General features: G+C 38.3%; 1 protein-coding gene across 3 annotated transcripts in view; it reads right to left on the bottom strand.

The window, feature by feature from the left end:
* GPC3 (glypican 3) overlaps window positions 1–27,873 on the bottom strand; it is a 453,743-nt gene that overhangs the window by 195,592 nt on the left and 230,278 nt on the right. For all 3 annotated transcript variants that reach the window (XM_057718111.1, XM_057718110.1, XM_057718112.1), the window contains exon 3: window positions 15,589–16,283. In XM_057718111.1, coding sequence (XP_057574094.1) covers window positions 15,589–16,283 — 695 coding nt within the window. The remainder of the gene's footprint in view (window positions 1–15,588; window positions 16,284–27,873) is intronic.

The raw sequence follows: 27,873 nt of genomic DNA, 5'->3' as shown, positions 1-27,873 counted from the left end.
ATTACTCAACATCAATAGTCATTAGGGAAATATAAATTGCAAATACAATGAGACACCACTTCAAACTCACTAGGATGGCTATAATAAAAAAGATAATAATTGTTGGTGAGGATGTCGAGAAATTGGAACACTTACACATTGCTAGAGGGAAAGCAAAATGACTCAATTGCTTTGGAAAACAGTTTGGCAGTTCCTCAAAAGGTTAAACATAGAGTTACTATATGACCTGAAATTCTACTCCAAAGTATATCCCCAAGAGAAATGAAAACATATATCCACACAAAGACTCATGCATAAAGGTTCATAGCAGCACTGTGCATAATAACCAAGAAGTGGAGACAACTCAGATAAACAAAATGTGGTATATTTATACAATGGAGTATTGTTTGGGCATAAAAAGGGAAGAAGTAGTGAAACATGCTACAATATGGATGACCCTTGAAAATATTATGTTAAGTGAAAGAAGTCAGACATTAAAGGTCATAGATTGTATGATTCCATTTACATGAAATGTCAAGAACATGCAAATCCATAGAGATAGAGAAAGTAGATTAGCAGTTTCTGCGGGTGGAGGCTGGGGTGGGGATGGGGAGGGAAAATGGGGAGTGACAACTAACTGGCACAGAGTTTCTTTTGGAAAGATAAAACTATTCTAATACTGATTTTTGGTGATGGTTGCACAACTCCACGAATACACTAAAACCCACTGAACTGTATACTTTAAATGGGTAAATTGGTAAATGTATTCTATATGAATTATATCTCAATAAAGCTTTTTTAAAAAAAGAAGTAATGATGTGGAATTTACCACTAACCCACTGGGAATAAGGATTTGGACTGGAAATTAAATTGATTTAAAAATAAAAGATGCTCTAGACAATGAGATATTATTTAGCACTAAAATGAAATGAGCTATCAAGCCATGAAAAGACATGGAGGAAGATTAAATGCATATTACTAAGTGAAAGAAGACAATCTGAAAAGGCTACATGCTGTATGGTTCCAACTATATGACATTCTGAAAAAGGCAAAAAATATGCCAGTAAAAATAACAGTGGTTGCTAGAAGTTGGGATGGGGTGGGGCACGAGGGAGGGATGGATAAGAACGCACAGAGGATTGTTAGGGCAGCGCAGCTATTTTGTATGATGCTGTAATGGTAGATACAGGTCACTACACATTTATCAAAACCGATAGAATGTATACTACCAAGAGTGAACCCTAATGTAAAGGATGGACTTTGAGTGATAATAATACACATCAACGTAGGCGCATCAATTATAAGAGATGTACCACTGTGGTGCAGGATGTTGATAGTGGGGGAGGCTGTGGGTGTTGGGGGAGCAGGAGGAATATAGGAAATCTCAGTACTTTCTGCTGAATTTTGCTGTGAACCTAAAAGTGTTCTAAAATAGTCTATTTTTTTAAAAAAAGCAAACAAAATTAAAATGCACTGTTTCTTATACTCCTGATTTTGTGGATGGAGGTTCATGCGCTCTATACTTTTGATGGCTCCTCACTTTCCCAAGGAGGGACTCCATTCCCTTCCCCTGTAACTTCATTTAAAAGAAAAATTAAACCCCTACCCTGCGTAAGACATTGCATGTTAGAGGTGAGGAGAGAATGGTAGTCTCACACACTAAAACTGATGCTTGATTTAAGAAAATGGCAAGTAAGTCATAGTAGATACATACTGTATTTTTTTTAAATGTAGAATTTGTGACTTCTTTGTATTGTGGTAGCATGAGTGGGGCAATGATTTTATTAAATAAATTCTGTAGATGACATGTGCCAAGAAAAAATCATCTTCAAACAGGTGGATTCACTTCCCATGTTCCTTTCACTCTACGAAAACTCCCTTCACTTCCTCCGCTATTGTTTTCTTCCTTTCCCTACATCAAAAGAAATAGCGAGAACCCAAATCCCCCAAATCAGAAAGGTAGTTGCCATTCATTACAAAGGAGGGGGGAAGAGACTCTGAGTGGGCAGGATGGATAAGAACTGATAAGAAAATTTAGGGATTTAATAAAAGGGTAATATCTAAAACAAGAGGATATCATTAAATTATCCCCAAAATATGTAACAGATATCTATTCATTTTTATACCAACCTAAATTTAATGATCATTTAACAGTGGTACGCAGCAAAAGCAATTTAGCGTTATACTGCACAATACATGCTCCAAAATGAAGGAGCCATAAACACAGCTCGAGTCCTCCTCTACTCCCAAGGATTTCAGCACTAAACCCAAGCCAAAAAAAGATGAATGCTAAAAATCCCCATCGGGAATCTAGATATATCACACCGCCCTTTATTCATGAGTCTTCTGTGAAGACCACCCTGAGCAGCTAGAAAACATACGTGTTCAACCTGGTCTGCCTGGCTGGGAATCAACTCTCCTGAACATCTGGAGGAACATGATTGATAGTCCCAGTTATTAGTGGTGAGAGTTGGGCAAATGGAAGCAGAGGCCTACAGCCATACAGGCTGAATAAACTTGTTCAAAAGTGTACCAAGCTCTGAATGGAAAGACCAGTAGGAACTTCAAGTCCTCAGGAGAAATGTGGAGCACATGGACAAGCAGTCTCACCTTAAAGAGCTATCCTAGTGTTTGGAAAAGAATCCAGAAATTCTGTTGTAACCCAACTGGTTTTGTCTCTTGAAACAGCTTACTGATATTTGTGTTGCCAGCTTCTGCCCTAGGGTTTTTGCCACAGGAGCTCAGTAAATATTTAACAATGATGGTGCTGCTGATGAGAGGATCCCAAAGATGAACACCCCATGTGAGGGAGGACAGGAAGAAAAGGCCACTTTGTCCCACAGCATATGAAATCTATCATGTTACATGTCAGATTTGATAGTGCTACTACACACTACACATTATTGCTAGTTTTCATACTAGTTCTAAGAGGCTGGCATTTTCATCCCCATTTTATAGATGACACAACTAGCGTTCATTGAGATTGTACGCTATGCCCATGGTCACTAGGGTATGGAATGGCTGAGCACAGATTCACATCACAACTCCTGAAGCCCGTGTTCCTTCAACTACATCACACGACCTTTTCTTACCCTGCTCCTTGCAATACCAAGCTGACCCATTCCTGTACAGGGTATGGACTCGGCTTTCCATCTCGAAAGCTTTGCTCTTAAAAATCTCTATGGTGCTATTAAAAATGAATGTTGCAATTTATTATTCCTGCTATCTTGAAGAGTCTTTGGTCAATGATAACCAGAGCTGAGGCAATTCCGAATGGGGCTTTTCACAGCAGAGCAGTTTGAGTCATGCCTTCGTTGTTTTGAAACCAATGGATTACAGATTCAGAAGAAATGGCGGGGGAGGAAACAGACTTTAAAACTTGATAAACACAGATGTGTGAAGCAAACATTCCCACCAGTGTGTATTCTTTCACCCTCTGTGAGCTGGAGCTTGTTAGCATCCTTTTCATCCTGGAAGGAAATATAACATACATTCTAGAGCTTCTATCTGTCAAGTTTGATTATGCCAATTTATCACAATTACTGCTTTATTTTTAATCAGAGTAAGGGCACTAATTTAAGTTTCCTGCTCTTTTGTCCAGAGTACTTTATGTCTAGAAGACGTGTGACGAGACTGTTCAAGGGTAATTTAAAGTGTTCATAATTAAAAAAAAAATCTGCTAGAAGGTTGTCACAGTCAAGAAACCCATTCATTTTACATTAAGAGTTGTTGAGGGGAGGGGGGCAGTTGAGTAAAGCAGAAACTCAGTTACTATGGAACTCCTTTCCCTGTTTGGAAAGAGATCATTCCAGGGTTTAATGCATAATAAGAAAGCCACAGAGCTTGGCATCTCAGCATTCTTTGGATTTCTGATCTGAAAGGAGGGAAACTTAAGTGCTGTGTATCTTTTAAAGTATCTTTTAAACCTAAGCTTATCAAAAAGAGATTTTTTTTGAAAAGAGGGTAAATGGAATAGACGCTGATCCTAGGGGAGGTCTGGGCTATGAAGAGATTTAGAAAAAATCTGATTAGGATTAATACAAGTATGAGGAAAAGTGGAGAATAAAAGCTAAGTTCTTTGGAATTTCCATGCTGTTCTCAAGGCCAGGTACAGGAAACAGGGTGAATGATAACAGAGAGCAGGCAGGAATGAAAGAGACTTAGCAACACCCTGGCTCCACATTCTACCTCATTTCTACCAACTAAGCCAGCTTGTGTCCACCTGCAGAGGGAACCAGGCTCCACTCACACACTCTAAGACTGGGTGTGGCCCCGGGCAAGAGAAGCTCCTGCCATAGAAAGCAGCAGAGGCAGCCTTGTAGCTGGCACCTACTTCCAAGTCTCTCTGCCTCAGTTCTTGAACCTAGAAGATGGTACTAATGATAATGCTTCCTTCCTTATCAGGACTGTCGTAGGCATTAAATGAGTTAATCCATGTAAAGGGCTTAGAACTGGGCGTGGCACATAGCAAGTGCTTAATAAATAATCATTCTCTTCGTCCTTCGCTTCTTCATTGTACAGATTAAGTTGCTTTTCCAAGGCCACTATCCTGTAGTAGCACAAGGCCGAGACCCTATATCAATATTCTGATTCCTGGACTGATGTTATTTCCACTGTACAATGCACAGCAGGTGATTTCAAAAGCACTGAAAGGTCCCTCATACACTTAAATATTTCCCCCTACAATTGTGTCACTGTGACTGAGATCTCCACCCTTGACAGCCCTTTTGCAGAGTTTTCTGGTGATATAAAATTTTGTTAAGTGACGTGAGTTTGTCTCAGGAGAGGGAACACATTAGAGAACTGGCAGAAGAAGAAATGAACTCCCTGTGAGGACTGAACCATGATCAAATATCATCATTTCAAACCAAATGCAGGGCCTGAATGAACAAGACACTGAGCAAGGTATAGTTTTGAAGGAGAGAGAAGAAAGGACAGGCTTGGAAGAGAGGTTGGTCAGAGGTGGAGGCCGGGCAGCTGGGAAAAACAAGGGCATAAGTCTTTCAAGAGAGTTTAGAGGACTTCCTTCACAAACACTATGCTCTTAGCTTTCTTCCCATGAACCTGAGCCTTGAACTTAGATCTGATTATTCATAATTTTCTAGAAGCATAAGAGCAACCTGCACCCAGAACTGTATATGTATACGTGGACAAGGTGATTTCCGTGTCAAATCAAAGTCTCCTTCAGCTCTACCTCATGAGATTGAATGATAACAATAATTCACAGCGTAGGCTTGAGATAGAAAAAGAGGGGTGCATCTATTAAATATACAAGAATGCTAAGAAAGACTTTTAAAAATTATACATATAATTTTTTTCTTTGCAAAAAAAAAAAAGATATCACATTAACTTCAAGCAGTGCTTGGGCTGCATATTTTATGAGGTTTATTCGTACTGCATATCTTTGATGGGCTCTATTTGTGGCTGAAAGTACAAACATACTGATTACAATCACTCTTTCCTACATTTAGGAACAAAATTAATTATCTGCAAAAAGCAGAAAGGCTTAGATAGACTCTCAGTCAGTAAATGATAATAGACAGCACCCAAATATAATGACTCCCGTTTCCTACTTTATCTGTTTTAGGCATTCTGAGTGGAATGAAAAAAGGAAAAATTAATTCACTTTCTGAATGTTCTTCAGAAAGGATTTGAATTGGGGTAATAAGAAGTCAGTATCAACCCTCCCCCACCTCCCACACCCCCATATAAAATATGAAAGCAGCCTTGCTGGATGATGTACTTCCCAAAGGGATTTTTTTTTTTTTTTGCCTTCTAGCTTCCAGTACTGCTTTTATTTGTTTTTGTTTTACTTTATATAGTAATTTTTTGGAATGATATGGTTTATATTTATACATATATCATTTTACTAGCTGTTTTATAATATGCTTATGCACTATTATATTTGAAATGCTTTATATATTAATTCCACAGTTTTTTATTTAACGAAGTCTTTTTTTTCTACAATGTTATTGAGGTATAGTTTTGGATGTATACAATTCACCCACTTCACACATACAATTTAATGATTTTTACTAAATTTACCAAGTTGTGCGACCATCATGACAAACCAGCTTTGCAACATTTTCATCTACCTGGTAAGATCCCTCCTGCCCATTCCAGCATTGCTTTTGAGAAGTCTGATGCATTCTGAAGTCCAATCCCCAAAGGGACATTTTAAAAGGACATTAAGAAGTCTGTTCCTTCAACAAAACAAAGGTTACTTGTCTTACCCTATTAACAGTCCCCCCAGTAAGGAAAGGAATGGCAAACAGTGAGACCTAGAACAGTACCCAGTACCAGGACTCAGAAAGATGTGGCTGCTGGTGATAATGAAAGCTCGTGTTTTATCTTACAAAGGCTGTAGCACACTGGGAGAAATCTGCCCCAAATTCTCTCCTGGCCTTTTGTGAAATTCTTTATTACAGCAAATATTATACATATACCCTCTCTGAAGGAAATTACTGTGCTACAGTGTAACTTCATTTAAAATGCTTTTGTGATGTTCCAAATATGTGCTCGATTTTTAATGTGGGGGTGGAAGGATTGCCTTTTAAGAAAGGACCCGCTTCTTCTCAGTTTCCTGAGAAGAAGCGGGAGAGTAGTACAGACATATATATACTACCAACTGTAAAATAGTCAGTGGGAAGTTGTTGTATAACAAAGGGAGTCCAACTCGAGGATGGAAGATGCCTTAGAGGACTGGGGCAGGGAGGGTGGGGGGGAATCGAGGGGGGGGCGTCAAGGAAGGGAGGGAATATGGGGATATGTGTATAAAAACAGTTGATTGAACCTGGTGTACCCCCCAAAAAAAATAAAATAAAATAATAATAATAAAAAAAAAAAAAAAAAAAAAAAAAAGAAAGAAAGGACCCAAGTGGAAAGCATTTTCTGCCAGAGAGCTGCACAAGACAGCAAAATGCATCGGCATAAGAGGTTGGTGACCCAAGGCCACCTGTGGCGCTACTGTGAGTGAATGATGCAGCACTATGGTTGCCAAGAGTAACCTTTTTCCGAGTGGGTAAAAAGGAATCAGAGGAATTACACTGCACACATGACTCCACGTTTTCTGAGGCATTTTAGGTTTTGCAATCAAAAACAAAGCAACTATTTGGGGGCTTTTCTTCCCTTACTAGATAGATCGCTGCTTTCCCTCTGCTCTGATTCCCTGGTCACCAAACATTAAAAAGACATTTTGGGCTCCCTCATTCTCATCCTGGGAACACATGGATTCTCAGAACATCAGGTCATGGGGAAGGCCTTCCTGGACTTCTGCCCACTTGGATGAATATTCATGACTTTCTAATCTCTCTGAATACACTCTGAGCACAGATCAGTCCTTCAGGTTCCTCCCAACAGATACAGATAAGCATCTTACTCCTCTATACTTATCACTTGCTTCATCATAGAATTGCAGTAAAAGAGAAAACTATCAGCCAAGTTACTTAGCAACCCCAAATTCCCAACCTCAGAGCCTGAACAAGCAAGAAAGGAAACGATAGCTTGGGGACCAAAAGAGAGAGCAATGGAGTAGTAGCTGGAGGCCCAAAGTAGCACAGTTTACTCCTAACCAGTGGCAACTACTCAAGTGCCCCTTTTATACTTTTTAAAGTATTCTCTGAAAAGCTGAGAAAACTGCCACCATTCTATCTTTGGATGTGCCTTCTGCTACTCTCCAACAGGTGGGACATAGCATTGCCCAACCTTTTGACCAACCAGTCAGGGCTAAGTGTCTTTCACTAACTTCTTATTTCCTTGCCTGATTCTCCAAAAGCATCGTGAACTTGAGAGGTTTTTGCAATCATCCAAGGTTGGGGGATCATGTGTTGCAAGACAATTTTCCATGGGTCTTGTGTTTCTGTATGGCTTATAAACAGAGGCACTTCCCCCCCCAGACTATCTTTATCAAGTATCTTTGTATAGTGAATAGTCTTGGAAGACAGTGATAGTGTCTCCCATCAGAGAAAAGAATGAGCAGTTTTACTACCTATTATAAAAGATTTGAGTTCCCTAAGCTCAAGGCTCCTCTCTTGTAATGCAACTCACTGTGTGTATGGGAGTCATCTGGTCCTCTTTGCCTTTCCCTGCGGGAACTGGGGCTTGGGGAACTGGTACAAATGCTGATACTCTAAATGCTGATACTCTAAATGCTGATACTCTATATACAGCTGGCTACTGCTATCGCTATGAGAAATAAAGTGCCCTGCATCTCTGAGCCAGGAGTCTCCTGTCTTTATTCAGCATCCATGAGACTGTGGCCAGGTAACTTGTTAGTTTGCAATTAGGGTAAAAACCTCAGACATTTCACAGTTCTTAAGGACATTTTCCTGCCACATCGGTCCAGAGACCACAGAAAGGAGGAAAAACTTCTTTCTAAAGATTCAGAATGTATAATCATGCTGTCACTCTTGCCAAGGCAAAGGCAAATAATTCTAGATTTGTAAGGAGCCCATCTAATTCCCTAATATGACCCATGATATACATAATTTCAGGATGAAGCATTATAAAAAGCTTCCATTGTGTGACCACTGTTTGAAACTTGTCCTAAAATTAACATTTAGTGCCTGAAAGTGATGCCAGTTTTTTCATTTGTATTCCTCTCATCAATAAATAAGTAATCCATATTTTAAAACTATATATTTTCCCCATGGGAATCACTAAAGCTATTTTTATTGTGACTGGAAAAAGAAAAAAAAAGATGTCAGCCTGTAAACATTTTTGTCTTTCCAGAAAAGGACCTCATGCAAATAAAGTTGCCTACCACAGCTCTAGAGGCTGACCTGCAGACAGTAATTAGGTAGTGAGCCATTTACTTGTTTTTATCACTTTGAAATCACTTGGTACTGAAAACAGCTTGTATGAATTCAGACGAGGTATCTCTCTGTGAGACTAAAAAATGAAAGTCCAATGTGATAGCATGAGGAGAAAAACACTGACATTCTGACACCTGAGAAATAACCTCAGCCTTCAAAAGCGGAGAGGAAGGTAGGGCTAATCTTGGAAATTCTGATGAGTTACAGTCACTCACACAGACAACAAAATACAAGAATCTGATAGAGTGAATTATTATTGAGGATCAACTGAGAATCTTCCCTAGAGCTTCCTAACACACATATATAAATGCTGACTTGACTGAAGATATCGTCAGAAATTCTACCAAAGGAGATGGATGTGCTTGGATATCAGAATATGTTAGGTTCTTAGTAGGCAATGTTACTACTAAGGCAACTCCATAATGGAGACCTGGATGTACTAAGGTCCAGAATCAAAGGCAAATGCATTAAAAACTATCTGTTGGTCCAACAGGCAGATTCCAAACATTGCAACTGGAAGATAACCCATGACCAGCATGGTGCATACAGATTCTAGGCAGTCATTTCACTGTGGGATTGGGTCTTCCATTATCTACGTAAACATTCCTTATTCCCCTACTCTGTGCCTTTAAGTGTTGTGAAGATGAAAAATCTCATGCTTTTTAGTACTTCATTGGGAAGTACTACAGCAAAAGTCTCCAAGGAGGGAGGATGAATTAAAAAGGTGACTGTGCAGCTGGAAAAACAGCAGAGAGTAATACAGGATACTAAATAAGATAATAAAGACCCACGTAGCCCGTGTTCAAGCAGTGAAGATTCTGGTGAAAGGAGAGCAGAACTATTTGAAAGAGAAATATGGAGTAATGGTGAAAAGCAGGAGCTTTGGAGGAAGATCCAGCTTTGAATCCTAGCTCTGTTACCTGCTGGCCAAGTGATCCCTGAGGACAGCAACAGTCAGGGTCATCCTTCCAGCCACTTCTTGTGCCCCCGTGTCTATCCGTGGTTCCACAATTAGATGCTCACTAAACGTTCCCCAAAATAAGTCCTATTTCAGATAGTGCTAAAATGAATATCACAACAGGGAAAGAAAGGGAGAAACAGTGAAGGTAGAAAAGGTCGCAATTTTGCACAGCATTCAATGAAGCATATAAGAAGTCAAGGTAATGAAATTGTGGGAGAGGAAGTACTGATGCTGAGAAATTCTGAGATGAATCAATAAAGAAAGTACACAAGTACAAACGGAAAAATAAAAGTGCAGACAGCTATGCGACGATACAGGAACAATTACTTTGGGGGAGGGTAGAGAAAGTAGATGAAACCAAAGAAAGTTTTGGGAAACTTTCTGGAATAGCAATAAACATCCCACGTGCTGATTATTACTCATTTAATCAATGGATCTAAAACGTACAATGGCTATGCATATAATCCACATAGAGGTATATGGTAATCACAAAGTGGTTTCAGAGTAAGAATAATTGCACCTTTAAAAGAAGGCTGTGACATTTAACAATTTGTGTGGTGTAACAACAAAGTTGAAAGTATATATACTGAAAACTACATATTTGTATTTGCCTCAAGGTATAAGATATGGAATTCAATAACGTGCTGATAAATTTAACAATGATACTCTCAAATACTACCCAAATGATACCCAAATACTATTAAAGACCTACTCAGTACTCACCTGGAGCCATGATACTTAACCTAGTTCACACATGTAGATGAAAAATCAAGATGGATCTGTTTACAGTCCCATCATTAATACTTTCTTGACCTTTTTAGTACAGATTTTCTCTTCCCTTCCTGTTCTCTCTCTCTCCTCTCCCCTCCCTCCCCGCCTCACATTTTCACATACTTGCTATTTTTATTCACTTCTTTGGGTTAAAATAACATTAAACATCTTGGCACTTAAAAACAAGCTTAAGAAAATCTCATTATCTATTTCGAACTTAGAAAACTGTTGTAGAAAGAGTACTGCACTGGGGCTTAGTGAGTACCTGCCATGTGCCTCGAACTCTGCCAGGTACTTTGAACCCATCATTTCAATGAATCCCCATGTATCAACCCAACTCAATTTGACAGATGAGGAGTCCAAGGTCACAGCTTTGCCATTAACTGTCATTCGCTTCCAACCTCTGGGTCTTACCTTATCTTCTAAACAAAGTGGCTGGATTTGCTCCCAAGGAAGTATCAGAATCAAATGGAGTACTTTTTAAGTGACATATTCTCGGGCCTCTCCACAGACCTATGGTATCAGAATCCTCGGGGGAGGGGTGGGGCTTCAGGAATCTGTTTAACAAGTTCCCTAGATGACTGTGGTGATGTGCCAAGTTTGGGAAGCGCCTGCTTACCACCTCCAGGAGTGCCACCAGCAGCAACACCCTAACATCTGCTCGCACGCCTTCACTTGGTAGTCGGAAGAACTGAAAACTATCTTAGGGAAAATGAAAGCACTAACAGCCCGTAATTATAAAAAATTAACAGTGCCCCATTCACTTAGATAAGACCAAAATGTCCTTCATGATCTGGGATAGACGGCAGACACCAAAACAGCTAAGCAAAGTCCCCGCATGGCAGACCTCATGGCATAGCTTAGAGCTAGCTAAAAATGCTGTCCCAATAGGGCTCTGGAAGAGCCTATTTTCATAGAGGTCTCTCACCACAACTTAACCTCAAGCAGGACTAACTGGCAGGGTCTTAACATTTTATCACAACAGGAAGATAAAGGTGCTACAGCAGAATCTCATTAATGCTTTAGTTTTCAATCAGCGTTGGCTTTGGGGCATTCTGTGGTTTTGTTAACAGGAACAGAGTTCTGCAGTCCACCCAGCGCTCACTTCCCCTCACCCCCCATAAATGGCTCAGCCCCTTTCTGGTCCATACAGACTATAGCTGGACCACACCTGGCCAATGATTCCCCCACCCCCACCATTTGGTATATATTACTTAGACCTGGTGATCATAAAACAGTAACAAGGCAGAGTTTACATATGCTTTCTGTTCTAGTTTAGGCATTCCCCAGGGAAGGCAGACTTCACACTCTCATAACCAGCTGGGAGCTGGGAGCAATCAGGCCCTTAATGGCCAAAACAGAAAGGGACTGCATCACTGAGCACCTCTTGACAGCCAAGGCCTTTCTTCCTGAATGATAATAACATGAAATGTACTCTGTGTGTGTGTGTACGTGGGCACACAAATGGGCACACGTACACCTAAAATATAGCAGGTTTGGCACCCCCAAACAGCTATTCAATTTAAGTTCATGATGTCTTTGCAAAATCCTAATGGAGCTTTTAGAGTGAAAGTCTGGGAAGGTCTAATGGGAGACAGATCAGCATGGTGGAAAGAGTGCTAGATTGTAGCAGCAGCAGACTTTGGACTCTACTTGTGGCTCTTCCACTAATTACATAACTTTGGACAAGACTCCCTGAACTTTGTTTCTTCATTTGTAAATCAATGGGACTGGACTAGCTAATCTCTTACAGCCCTTCTAACATTCACATTATATAGTGAGATGTTCACTGCAGTGAACTTTATTCAGTTACATGTCTGTCTGTCAACAAAGCTAAACTAACCTTTTAAAGACTTAAGATCTATGTCTTTGGGTAACTTGAGTACCCAGTACCTGGCAAAGTGCCATGAACAGAGCAGATGCTTAATAAATGTTTACTAAATAATCCTTCGTGTCTACAGCCTGACCAAAATAATGGGCTTAATCCCTTACCAGCTCCCCATCCTATTTTCCTGTGTTTACTTATTTATTTTTTTTTATTATTTTGCACATGGGCTTAGTTGCTCCACAGCATGTGGGATCTTCCTGGAGCAGGGATCGAACCCATGTCCTCTGCATTGGCAGGCGAATTCTCAACCACTGCACCACCTAGGAAGCCCTATTTTTCTGTGTTTAAAAGCATTAGAGAAGAATACATGTTTTCAAGATGTTGCTGTCAAGTGACCAATATCAGAGGCAAACTTTAAACACTCCCATACCATCTTTAATGTTATCTCCTTATTTTTCCTCTTATTGAAGACATGTCTACACCCATGGGACTCTAGGTTTGTGTCTGACGCATAGTGGGCCCTCAATCTCACTTTCAAGTGAATGAACATACGAATGCTCTGACTTTTCATTTCTCTAGTTCTGTGAGATTTACTTTTGTATAAGGCCCTAGAATCTGGCCTTGAATTATAAAGCAATCAAAGGAATAATTAGCCACTGAAGAACACTAGCGTTAGATATGACATTTCTGTTCATTTTACTATAAAATATTTTCTCAGCAAATGTGTTTTAAATGGCTAACGTTGTGAATGGGGCAATTAGAGCAGCTCTGTAAGTAGCCATCCTGTGGGTTGCATCATTTTTGTCCTCCTTTCTAGTTTAATTCACCAAAGAAACCAATTACCCCTATCGTTTTGTACTTCCGGAGTTTAAAGACAGGGCTAAACGGCCCAATCGGCCCTGCAATTCTGGGAAAGCAATGGTTCAGAATACACAGCAGGCACACTATATAGAAGAGCATGAATGAAGCAAGGCACCAAGCCAGGGTGGGAACCCCAGTTCCCCCACCTCCATTTAACCAGCTTTCACGTTGTGGCAAGATATTTAAGCCCTCCAAGCTTCATTTACTCCTGTGTAAAATGGGGATAATATTAGGATTTACTAATGGATTACTGAGAAATAATATTGTGTAAACTGGCCAGCTGAGCACCTCAAATGTGGTAGGAGTTCAACAAGGGTACTGTATTATACAATTCTGCCACATCCTTCTACAAAGCTGGCAACATTCAGGAATCAGTCACTATCACCTCAGTGAGATCTGGCTGGTAGCTCTTGGCTGTATGTTCTGCTCTGTATTGAAAAGTGTGTGCACCCTGGCTTAGCAGGTACAATGTAACTAACAATGTCTGACTGAAACCAAGCAAGCTGTTGCCTCACAGAATTGTCCCACCTCCATCACAAATCCCATCAGGCTTACACTGGTATAAATCAAGGCTGCAAAAACTGTTGGAAAATGTGAATGCTTTGCCTCACTTATGTTCTTGTGTATGTTTACTTAGTGGGTTCTAGTTGGGTCTCCTATATTCAAAGTCACTACTCAAAACGCAACTCAAAACTACAATGAAGTACCACCTCACACTGGTCAGAATGGCCATCCATAAAAAGTCTTCAAATAACAAATGCTAAAGAGGGTGTAGAGAAAAGGGAACCCTCCTACACTGTTGGTGGGAATGTAAATTGGCACAGCCACTGTGGAAAACAGTATGGAGGTTCCTTAAAAATCTAAAAATAGAGCTACCATAAGACCCAGCAATCCCAATCCTGGGCGTACATTTGGAAAAAAACTATAATTCAAAAAGATATATGCACCCCTATGTTCATAGCAGCACTATTTACAATAGCCAAGACATGGAAGCAACCTAAATGTCCATCAACAGATGAATGGATAAAGAAGATGTGGTACATATATACCATGGAATATTACTCAGCCATAAAAAAGAATGAAATAATGCCATTTGCAGCAACATGGATGGACCCAGAGATTATCATACTAGTAAGTAGGACAGAGAAAGATAAATACCATATGATACCACGTATATGTGGAACCTCAAATATGACACAAATGAACTTATTTAAGAAACAGAAACAGACTCACAGATAGAGAACAGACTTGTGGTTGCCAAGGGGGAGATGAAGGAGAGATGGACTGGGAGTTTGGGATTAGCAGGTGCCAACTATTTTATAGAGAATGGATAAACAAGGTCCTACTGTATAGCACAGTAAACTATATTCAATATCCTGTGATAAACCATAATGGAAAAGAATATGGAAAAGATTATAAATATGTATATGTATAACTGAGTAACTTTGCTGTACAGTAGAAATTAACACAACATTGTAAATCAACTATACTTCAATAAAATAAATTTTAAAAATAAAATAAAATATGACACAAATGAACTTATCTGCGAGACAGAAACAGACTCACAGAGAACAGACCTGTGGTTGCCAATGGGTAAGGCGGATGGAGGAGGGAGGGATTGGGAATGTGGAATTAGCAGATGCAAACTATTATATATATGTACACCGGAATCATCTTGCTGTATACCAGAAACTAACACAACATTGTTAATCAACTATACTTGGACAAAATAAACTTAAAAAATAAAGTCACTACTCAAAATAGTAATGTGATATATATGATTAAGAGCACAAGAGTGAAATCACAATCAAAGAAATTGGTGATAACCTAATTAAAGGGAGACCTGATCAACATCTGAATCATGGCCCTTCCACTAACTATAGCTGGGTGCGCTTGGTCAAGTTACAGTTTCAATGAGCTTCAGTTTTCTCATTTACAAAATGGAGATAATAGCTCCTAACTCACAGCATTGTCATGAAGGTTGTGATAACAACAGTGGTAATAATAGCTAATAATTACTAAAGAATTACCACGTACCAGGTACATGCTAGGTGCTTTAACACATGTTTTTCCCTATGAAGAAGATATTCTTTTTATCCCTATTTTATGAATCAGCATTATGAGGCTCATACAGATAAAACGATTCACCTAAGGTCTCACAGAAAGAAAGTGGGTACGGCTAAAATTCAAAGCCAGGAGTTAGGACTCCATAACTTGCGGACTTAATGCGCTGCCTAGCTTTGTGAGGTCATTCAGTCCCTCTATGATCCCTGCCCACTTTTTTCTCACTTCTCTCCATCAGCACCTGATACTGGCCAGGCTGTCTTACCCTCAATAGAATCCAATTCCTCTGAAAACTGTAGAATGGTACTCACAGTGGTGGTCAGCTTTCCTCCATTCTTCTGGACATACTGGATGGAATCATGGATGGTAGAAAACAGACCAAGCAGTACATTCTCCATGTCATAGATTCTGTACATGCCATTCACCAGTTCTTCGAGAGACAGAATGTATTCTCTCCAATACTTGTCAATCTCCACCACACCTGCCATACAGCCCTGCATGACCACATTGCAGTAGCCACCACATGGCTTAACCATCATGAGTCCCTGGCAGTAAGAGCAGTACCACATTCTGGTGAGCATTCGGCCACAGTCCTTACTGAACTTCAGGTGATCAGTTGTGTTGATCACTTCAATCCCGAGATTCAGTGCCTGGAGGAAGATCCTAGTGACTTGCAGTGACTTGGAAACCTGGGTCATAATAAGCTTGGGGAAATTTCCAAATACTTTTAGGTCACGCCTTGCCCCTCGGAGGCACTCATTGATGTCTAAGGTGGACTCTGGCAGGCCTGGGTTCATTAGCTGGGTATAGATGACTGGAAACAGGCTGTCAAACAATTCATTGACCATGTCATCCACATTGATGTCAGAACCCAGGATGTAGAGAGATACATCAGTGAAAAATTCACCCACAAACTCAAAAGCTTGTGGGGTCAGGCTCGGATAGTTGTTCTTGAACATGGCATTGGTGTAGTTCTTGGCATGGCGAACAACGATTTCAAAGGCCTCTGTAAAATAAGAGATATAGAAATACCCACAAATTAAAGCATGAAAATCCAGTGTGTAACTGAATTTGAGATTTCTCAACTGCTGTGGTGATTAAGGTCCCATTTGCCTTAAATAATTGACTCATGTTTACTTCTGGCATTGCCTCTACTCCTGCAGTTGTTTGTTCCTATAAATCAATTTTCCTTTCCGAACATGAAGTCCAAACCCTGATGTGCACATAAATTCTTAAACACACAAATTATATTTCAAATGACAAAAGCCAGGATTCAGTTAACATTCCGGCCTCTCATAAAAATATTGATTAAAAATTGGCTAAATGAGAAGTTCTTTCTCTTTCTCTCATTGATTTATTCAGTTAAAAAAAATTGTATTTCAAGACATTTCACTTTTAGACAGAGATAAATATTTGACAACAAACCACATACTATATAAACTCACATAACAATCTAAGCCTGTTCATCCCTGAGGAGAGGCAAGCTCTTAGCCAAGAATAAAAGCTATCACAAATTTAATCACTTTGGTAGATTTTCTCTAGATAACTTTAAAGGGAGCTATTTGACAGATTGCCAGACCTGAAAATGGAATTTATCCCCCTAAACGGGTATCCGGCATACCAAATTGTACGCTCTAAATATATGCAGTTTATTGTATGTTAAAAAAAAAAGAAAACTATATGCCTAAATTTAGATAGCTTAGTTGAACAGATAAATTCTTAGAAAAACACAAATTTCTGAAACTAAGAACAGATAATCTAAATAGATCTCTAATCAGAAAAGGCACTGAATTACTAATTTTAAAACTTCCCACAAAGAAATTCAAACTCCAGATGGCTTCACTGATGATTTCTACCAAACATTTTTTTTAAATTAATGTCAATCCTTTATAAACACTTCCAAAAACTAGAAGAGAAGGCAACTCCTCCCAAGCGACTCTATAAGCCCAGTATTACCCCATTACAAAACAAAAACAAAAAACAAAGACATTACAAGAAAAGAAAACTATAAACCAATATCTCATATGAATATAGCCATAAAAACCCTCAACAAAATACTAGCAAATTGAATTCAGCAACACATAAAAATGGTTACACATTATGACCAAGTGGGATTTATCCCAGAAATGCACAGTTGGATCAACATACAAAAATTAATCAAAGAAATACACCATATTAATCAAATACAAAATTAAAAAAACACTTTATAGTTTCAGTAGACAGGAAAAGCATTTGACCGCTTCACACCTATTAGAATGGCTAAAAACAAAAAGACAGACAATAAAGAGCATTAGCTAGATGTGGAGAAGTTTGAATCCCACACATTACTGGTGGGAATGTAAAATGCATAATCATTTTATTTTAAAAAATTAAGCAATTTCTAAAAATGCTAAACATAGATTCACAATGTGACCTAGTAATTTTACTTCTTAGTATAGAGCCAAGTGAAATGAAAACATGTCCAAATAAAGAACTTGTACATGAATGTTTATGAGTACTATTCATAATATCCCAAAGTAGAAAAGATCTAAATACCTAACAATTAATGGATAAAGAAAATGTGGTCTATCCATGCAGAGGAATATTATTTGGCAATAAAAATATATAAAATGCTGATACATACTACGATATGGATGAACCTTGAAAACATCACGTTTATTGAAAGAAGCCAAATACGAAAACACCACAAGACTGTATAATTCCATTTATACGAAATGTCTAGAATAGGCAAATCTATAGGGACAGTTAGTGGAATAGTGGTTGTCTTTTACTGGCAGGATTGGGAGTAGTGGAGAGTGATTGCTTATAGCTCAATGTTTCTTTTTGGCTGTTGAAAATATCCTAAAATTCTATTATGGGGGTGGTTTCACAACTACGTGAATATACTAAGAAAGAGTGAACTGTATGTTTTACATGGATGAATCTTATGTCATGTCAAATATATCTCAATAAAACTGTAAAAACAAAACAAAACAAATTGGCTAAATGAGCAGTTCTTTCTCTTTCTCTCATTGATTTATTCAGTTAAAAAGAAATTGTATTTCAAGACATTTCACTTTTAGACAGAGATAAATATTTGACAATAAACCATATACTATATAAACTCACATAACAATTTAAGCCTGTTCATCCTGGAGGAGAGGCAAGTTCTTAGCCAAGAATAAAAGCTATCACGAATTTAATCACTTTGGTAGATTTTCTCTAGATAACTTTAAAGGGAGCTATTTGACAGATTGCCAGACCTGAAAATGGAATTTATCCCCTAAACGGGTATCTGGAAGGAAAAAAACAACCCATGCACTTATCTATACATTTGATACTGAAAATAACACCTCTGGTATTTGCAAGCTGAACATCTGGACAGATAACAGCTAAGTTTCCTTGGTAAGTTTGGCTTCCACGTGGCTTAGAAGCCTTATCTACTCTACAGAGACTGCAGGTTCAGGATTACATCTGCTGCCCCTACCCCTTGGCATAAGGCCCAATTAGTGTCATTGGTTTGAGAGAGAAAGTAATAATGTCACCGTCCCATTTTCTCCAAACTGAAGCACTCCAGACACAATTTATCACAAATAATCAGTCCCACATTTATATGAGAGAAAGGAAAACAACCACAATAATAGATTTTTCAAGACATAAGACACAATTTAAAGACAAACAAAAATAACCAAGTTTCCCAAGACATTTAAATTTAACCTAGTATTTTCTTTCACTTCCTTCCAAAGAGCAAAGGTCCATGACAGATGTACCCCAAATGATGCTACTTCACGAGCCTTGAAAAATCAAATTATTACCACTTTCAGACTACTAGAGAGACTGCATTCCAACAGCTCCTTGGGATCACTTAGCCAAACATTTCAGTCATCTGTAGCAGAAGTGAGCTCTAGATTGTACCACCACCATCTGCCCCAGATCCCTCACAAGGTAGAATATGCTTGCTAGATTCTTCCCTTGGGTTTATGACATGCTCAGCAATGTTGAGCAGATGCCAGAGCAATTCTACTCGGGCTTCCAGGCTGACTTGAGAAAGTTAACCTTCATTTTCATCAATTGCTAAATGTTCATTTGTTACTTTTGTTTTGTTTAGAACATTAAGAAATTCTTGGAAAATTTATCTATCTTACAACAATCTCTTCCTAACCCCACACACTACTTCATTCTCCATCCTTGAATCTAAAGATTGAATGAAGCCAAGAGACCACCCAACCCAATACAAAGGACCAGTCAATTAATTCTTTAAAGTCATCAGAAATTTGGAGATTTAAAACTATTTGTTTATTTTAATTTCAGCTACCAATCATTTATTATATACTAGACTCTGTGCTAGGTACTAGGGGTATAAAAGTGCTAGGTAGATGGAGATAATACACCATCCTTGTCTTAAAAGTACTCACAAGCTATATGGTTTAGCATTTACAAAGCATTTCCAAGTATATTATGAGATTCAGTTTTTACAACAATCTTCTAAATTTGGTATTGCAAACCCCATTTTATAGATGATGAAACTGAGGCTCAGCAGAATTTAAGCACTTTCCCAGGGTCACACGACTGCAAAGTAGAAGCTCTCCCAGCAATGGTTTCATTCTAGTTGGCCTCAGCCCTATAGCCAACACACACATTCTCAAAAATCTTTGAAAGTCAAGTTCATTGTTAAGTTCATTATTTTCCCATTGGGTTCTCCTCTCCAAATGGAAATGTACTGGAAGAAATTGCAGCCCAAAGACCAACAAAGGAGAGTTATACTTTCACCTTTGTCTTGAGACAGCATGAGGTCAGAGAAGAAAGACTGCTGCTGAGATGCTACCCTGTGGATCTCAATCATCTAAGCTACCCTAAAATGAATTCTCTACAAGGCAAATATCACCTCTAGCACAGTGCATTTGTTCTCTAATGTGCAAGATATATGACAGCGAAATTCCATAGACTGTTCTGCAGTAACTTTTTTCTTAAGTTTCGTAACTAGCACCGTTGGATCAATAGAATAAGAAAATTACAAAAGATCATGAACTCTTCTCCAGAAAGAATAACAACACACTTTACAGAGGGAAAGGGCTAGGGGTTCATATCCAACCTCAAGTTCACATGTGCTTCTTGCTCCAACTTTCACAGCTCAGAATCCACTTAGCACATCTCTGGGTTTTTCCCAACCTCTTCACAGGACAACAGACCAAACCATAGCCACTCAAGCAAAGGCTCCTTGGGGACTTATAGGAACCAACACTAGGTGAAAAGTGATGCTCAGCTTGATGTTGGCAACTTGAGGTTTCACAAAATGAAGGCGAGGGCTAGAATGGGCGAGAAAGTTCAGCCCATTGATTTTTTTTTTAGATAATAATGTATACTTTCTAAGCATTATATCCAGGAAAAATGGAAATAATGTAAAATCAGAGATATTATGAAAAATTTGGCACCAAACAGAAAATATTCTATTTTTAACAATATATAGAAAGATAAATGATACAGGTAAATAGCTCTAATAAATTAATATACATCCAAATATAGCAAGGTTTCTAGATTTATTGATGCCCCCATCACTATCCTGGTCACCTCTGTTTGGACACACTCTACCATTATCAACTTCCTTCTTAAATTATGGTGCTCAAAAAGGACACAACTCTCCAATGTGGTTTGATATGTAAAGTGTGCAATCCGGCTATCATCTCTCCTTAAATGTTTCAGTAACTTTTCCCCCACCCCAACCCAGGACATATATCCTATCACCAGACCAAAATGACTGTCCTTAGTACTTGGTGCTGATGTTTCTTCATCCGGACCTATACAGAAAGAAATGTGTTTTCATGGGCCTTTTCAGTAGAAGACTGGATTTTTTTTAAAAAAGGAGAGTGTACTTGTAGTTGGAAGAGAGGAATAAATGAACCATTAAGTTCCCTCCAAGCCCTTTAGAATAAAACAGTCCTTATAGAGGCAGGCTACTTTTTTCAAGCTAGTTTTTCCAGCATTGTAAGAATGACAAATACTTTATAAGAATTTTTTCAGTTCCTAGGATAAATGCCATACAACGGGTTGGACTCCGGTCTTTGTTTTCACGCACAGGTACCTGAATGGAAAAAGAAAACTGACATTTATGAGATACCTGCCAAGTACACGGCAGGATCTGTAATGAACTTGCTCACATATGTCCTCTCATTTAAATTTAACATAAACATGTATTTGGAATTATTTTTATTTGACTGGTGAGGAAACCGAGGCTCAGACAGGTTAAGTGACGCATATAAGATAATACCTCTAGTTAAATGCCACAGCCTGAATTAGAATGTAAGTCACTCTAACACCAATCCGTTGCTAATTCTACAACACGTTCCAGCCTTGTAAACTGAACATTGGGAGACTTCTGGTCTTGTCTACAAGATGTAAAGGGCTCAGAAATTATGATTCGCATTCTCAACAACAAGATAATAGCTGAACTAACTGAAAATCAATGATTCTTCTTAGACCCATCAGGGAATTAAGGTCACAAGGCCAACTGCTACCCTGAAATCTGGAAAGAAAGGCAAGTACAGAGAATCACAGCTGAGATCTGCTTACCAGGAGCAGACACCACTGAAGCCATAAACTAGTGAAAACACTTAAATGGTAATTCTGACAAACTGATAGAGGCTGAATTGAACTAGCCTGAGAGTTAAAAACTCCTGGGACTCAGTTTTATGGGTCCCTCACACTCCCATGGGACTTATCTCAAGAAAACACACAAAGTTCTCATGCTTAAGATCTAAGAAAAATCTCCTTGGTTTTTTTTTTGGGGGGGTGGGGGGCAGGGGTAGAGGAAAAGTAATAATTTAGAAATATACCATGAGCGTTCTCCATAACAAATGCCTGTTCTCCGAGGGACACTACTTTACCAAAGCCTAATATACCTAGAAGAAGGGTACCTAGACAACTCCAGTCCCCTCTAGCCTTCCTGTAACACCTAAAGGGAGAGGAAAAAAAAGGCTGAGAAAAACTTATGAGGGTTACAGCCCACGGACTTAAGTCTACTAAAACACTGCTTAATCGTAATATTACAGACCACTTCCACTCCCCCCATACCTTACCATCAGAAAGACAAAGATCCTATTGAAAAAGGAGTTCTTAGAGAAACCCACCAAAAGTGTGAGAAAAAATAAAACAAAGACACTAGAGGAAACTAAAGCCTCTAGCATCTGTAGCTACAGCAAACAATAAATAGCCCAACTCCTAGTCACATTAACATTAAACTTCACACTAAGTCTAATTATCTCAGTCCCTATTACCCAATATATCATATCCTGCTTTTAGCAAACAATTACAAGCCATGTAAAAAGCAAAAAGAAAAAAAGAACCAGTCTGAAGAGACAAAGCAATTATCATAACCACACTCAGATATGGCACAGATTTTGGAAATATCAGACAGGGAATTTAAAGTAACTATTATTAACATGTAAAGGGCTCTAATGGAATAAGTGGACAACATACAAGAACGTATGGATAATGTAAATACAGAGCTAGGAATGCTAAGAAATATCAAAAGGAAATGCTAGCAATCAAAAACACAAACAGAAATGAAGTATGCCTTTCATGGGTTTATCAGTATACTAGAAACAACCAAGGAAAGAAATGCAGTAGAAACTTCCCAAACCAAAATACGGAGAGAAAAAAAAGAACAAACAAACAAACAAACAGAAAAGGATATCCAAGAACTGTGGGAAAAATTCAAAAGGTGTAAAATATGTGTAATTGCAATTCCAGAAAGAGAAGAGAGAAGAGAGCAAAAGAAATATTTGAGAGAATGATGCCCAAAATTTCACAAAATTCATGATAGATACCATCCACAGGTCCAAGAAACTCAGAGAATAACAAGCAGGTTGAATACCAAAATACCTACTCTTCGGCATATCATATTCAAACTGTAGAAAACCAAAGACAAAGAGAAAATCTTCTAAGAAGCTAGAGGAAGAAAAAAACCATCTTACATATAGAGGAACAAGGATAAGAATTACATTGAACATCTCATCAGAAATCATGCAAGAAAGAATATAGTAAAATGAAATATTTTGCATTGAAAGAAAAAAAAAACTAGAATTCCATTTCCAGCAAAATTATCATCAAAAAGAAAAAGAGAAACACTTTGTCAGACAAACAAGAATGGAAGAAATTTGTCACCAGTAGACCTGGTTTGCAAAAAAATGGTAAAATACATTTTTCAGGAAAAGTATATAAGCCAGAAAGTCAGATCTACATAAAGAAAGGAAGAGCATCAGAGAAGGAATATATAAAGGTAAAATAAAACCTTTTCTTTTAAAAAAATTGATTTTATATATAACTTTGTTCAAAGTAATAACAGCAATAATGTATTGGTGACTATAATATATGGATAAGTAAAATGAAGATTATAAGGTACCTGAACTACCAGTGAAACAATCTGGCGTAATTTGAAAGTGGACTTAAAATAGTCAAAAATGTATATTGCAAACTTTAGGGGAACCACTAAAAAATTTCAAAAAGAAGCATAACTGATATGGAATGGAATCCATAAAAAGAAAAAATGGAATCATACATAAATGTTTAGCTAAAGCCAGAGAAGGCAGGAAAGGAGGGGAAGATTAAAAATAACCAAAACAAAGAATATGTTCAATAAAGAGAAAGCAGCTGTAAATGTGATGAATATTAATCCAATTACATCACTAATCACTTTAAATATGAATGGTTTAAATACACAAAGTAAAAGATACAGACTATCAGAGAGTAAATATAAAAATAAGACCCAACTATAGATTGTCTACAGGTAACACATCTTAAATATAAAGATACTGATAAAGGGATGAAGAAAGACATATCATGCTACCACTAAGTAGAAGAAGCTAAAGTAGCCAAATTAATTTCAGACCAAGCACACTTTGGAAGAAGGAATATTATCAGGAATAAAGAAGGGTGTTATATAATGTTGAAGAGGTCAATTCTCCAAAAAGATGTAATCCTTATATACACAAACACGCAATTATAGTTGGAGATATCACCACCCCTCTATCAGCAACTACTAAATCCATCAGGCAGAAAATTAGTGAGGACATAGTTGAACCAAATAGCATCATCGATCACCTAAAGTTAATTGACATTTATCAGATAATTCATCCATCAACAGCAGAATACACATTCTTCTCAAGCGCACTTGGAACATTCACCAAAACAGACCATATACTTGGCCATAAAATACACCTTAGCAAATTTAAAAGCACAGAAATCATACAAAGAATGTTCTCAGACCACAATGAATCTAAATTACAAGTCAATAACAGAAAGATAGCAAGAAAATATCCAATCATTTGCAAATTAAACAACACATTTCTACACAACATATGGGACAAAAAAGAAGTCTTAAGAGAAATTTTAAAATATTTTTAACTTACTGAAAATGACCATACAACTTACTGAAATTGGTGGGATGTAGCAAAAGAAGTGCTTAGAGGGAAATTTGTAGCACTGAATGTTTATATTAGAAAAGGAAAAAAAATCTCAAATCAATAATTTAAGATTTCATCCAATGAAACTAGAGAATTAAGAGCAATATAACCCTAAAGCAAGCAGAAGAAAAAAAATAAAAAACTAGAGCAGAATTCATTGAAATTGAAAACAAAAATCAACAGAGAAATCCAATGAAACAAAAAGCGAGTTCTTTGAAAAGACAGATAAAATTTAAAAATATCTAGCCAGGCTAATCAAGAAAAAAAAAGATGAGACACAATTTAATAATATGAGAAATGAGAGAGGGGTCATTATTAATGATCATATGGATATTAAAAGGATAATACATGAATATTATGAACAACTGTATGTCTCAAAACTTGATAAAATTGATAAAATGCACCACCAATTCCTTAAAAGACAAAAACTTTCAAAACTTACACAATGACAAACAGGTAATCTAAATTATCCTATATTTATCAAAGAAATTGAATAATTAATAAACTTCCAAAAAGAATGCAGGTCTAGGTAGTTTCACAGGTGAATTCTTTCAAACATTTAAGGAAGAAAGAATACCAATTCTCTACAATCTCTTCCAGAAAATACAAGCAGAGAGAACACTTTCTAACTCATTCTATGAGGCCATCATTACCCTAATATCGAAACCAAATAAAGGCATTACAAAGAAAGGAAAGCAACAGACCAATATCTCTCATGAACATAAATGTAAAAATCCACAACAAAATAATAATGAATCAAATCCAACAATGTGTGAAAAGACTCATATGCCATGACCCAGTGGGATTTATTCCAGATATGAAAGTCTCGTTCAACCTTCAAAATCGGGTAATGTAATCCCTCATGTTAACGGGCTATAAAGAAGAAAAATCAAATGATCGTATCAACAGGTACAAAAAAAGCATTTGTCAAAACCCAACAACCACTCATGATAAAAAATCTCAGCTACCTAGGACAGAGGGGAACTTTCTCCACTTGATAAAGCATATCCACAAGAAATTTACAGCTAATATCATACTTAATGGTGAGAAACTAGAAGCTTGCTCCCTAACCTAAGATCAGGGAACAAGGCAAGGATGTCTCTCTCAGCACTTCTATTTAACATTGTACTTAAAGTCCTATCTAATGCAATAAGATAAGATAAGGAAATGAAAGGTACACCGATTGGGAAGGAAAAATAAACTCTTTGTTCACAAATGACATGATTGTCTATATAGATTGTCACAAAGAATTGATGTAAAACTCTCCTTGAACTAATAAACGTGTATAGCAAGGTTGCAGGATATAAAATTAACATACAAATTCTATATACCAACAATGATTAACTGGTATTTCAAATTGAAAACACAAGACCATTTACATTAGCACCCCCAAAATGGAAGGCTTAGGTATAACTGTAGTAAAATATGTATAAGGATAAATGGAGAGGGAGAAGAAAGATGGTGGCGAAGTAGAAGGACATGGAATGCATCCCTCTCCACAGATGCATCAGGAATACAACAAAAGATACAATAATTCCCACAGAGAACCAGCTGAACACCAGCAAACGAACTTGGACACCAGAAAGGACTGCAAAGGTCCCAACATAACTGGGTAGGACAAAGGGAAAAAAAATTAAAAGGAGAAAGAGAAGCAGAAGAAAGGCAAGGGATGGGTCTCACACCCTGGGGTAGGGGGATCTAAAACAGAGGGGAGATTGCTGAATTCGGGGAAATGTCCCTTATCTGATGGGGAAACCCCTTCTACAACAGGGAATTTCCCTGGGTCAGAAGGGAGGCATTCGGGACTGTTCAAAGAGGGTGAAGCGGCTGAGCTGTGGCAGACAGGAAAGACTGAGAAATATACAGAGGGCCTGTACCACAGCTCAGCGTGTCTGGACTGAGACACCGTTTCACAGCTGAACAGGGGGTCTGGGAGCTGCAATGCAGGAACTGGAGAACTTGTTCAGGGTGAGAAACACTGTTGGCAGTGGGGAGACAGACTGAGAGGACAGGAGGGAAGAAATCCACAGTGGAGAGTGCCTACTGCAGAAAGCTGGGCAGCCATGGCGGCACCTTGATACAGCTGACTCATAAGCAGGGGGAGGAGCCGCGGGTGTAGCTTCTCTCTCGGACAAAGGAAGGACCCCTCTGGGCCTGGCTAATGCACTCAAGGATAACAAAGGCCCCCAGGCAGGGCTGGCCTAGAGTGCCTGCAGCTGAGAGCCAAAAGCCCGCAGAGTGGCCCAGCTCTGGAGACATTCTGTATACACGTGAGCCACCAGCACCCCTCTGTAACAGGCACTGTCACGGCCAACTGAGCCACCATGACGCAGGCAGGGTGCCCCGGTGGAGTCGTAGCAAGGGGGAGGAGCCGTGGTTGGAGTCACTCTCTTGGCCTGAGCCGCCCAAGCCACCGTGACCCAGGCAGGGTGCCACTGCTCACTCACTCCCAGGGGAAGGAGCCACTATTGTACCCTCTCTCTCCCCACACACTGGCATTTACAGATGAACACTAAAGGAAGCTCTGCAGGTCACAGAGTAATACAAAAAACCAAAGGTGGGTAGAAGGACATTTATAGCTGATATCCCAAAGAAACAGAAATATTAGTGTTAATTCTACTGATCTGGTCCATTCTGGGGTCAGTTCTAGTTTTCTTTTTTCTTTTTTATTAATTACGATCTTAGTCCTAAGGGATCTACACATTTTATAACATATTTTTATTCTATTTTTTCTTCTATTTTTATTTTTAGCCTTTTTATATATTTCTATTTCTAAGTTTTTTGTAGCGCTGAATGTATCTCTCCTACATTCTTTTCATCTCTTTTTATACATTTCTATTTCTTTTCCTTTTCATATTTCCAGTCATACTACGCTCTTCTGTTGCCCTGTCTTCTATCCATTTTAGCTCATTTTATCTTAATATACTTATAAGCAATATTATTGGTCTGCTCTGTTTCCTTGCTTTATTCTCCAGATGACACACTGCTTTGGTTTTTATTATTAGGTTTTCTCTTTACCTTAGTTCTAAGTATAATTGTCTGATTTCGTTCTGAGAGTCTTCAATCTGTCTGGTGGTAGTGTTACTCTTTGTTATATGTGATCCTAGCTTTCAAAATCTCCCTGGACTTGTGTTTGTGTGTGTGTGGTGTTATTTGTTT

This window comes from Hippopotamus amphibius, chromosome X (genome assembly GCF_030028045.1).
Source record: "Hippopotamus amphibius kiboko isolate mHipAmp2 chromosome X, mHipAmp2.hap2, whole genome shotgun sequence".
Lineage (NCBI taxonomy): Eukaryota > Metazoa > Chordata > Mammalia > Artiodactyla > Hippopotamidae > Hippopotamus > Hippopotamus amphibius.
The sequence above is the reverse complement of the archived record's forward strand: the minus strand, read 5'-3'. Positions and strand labels throughout refer to the sequence as shown.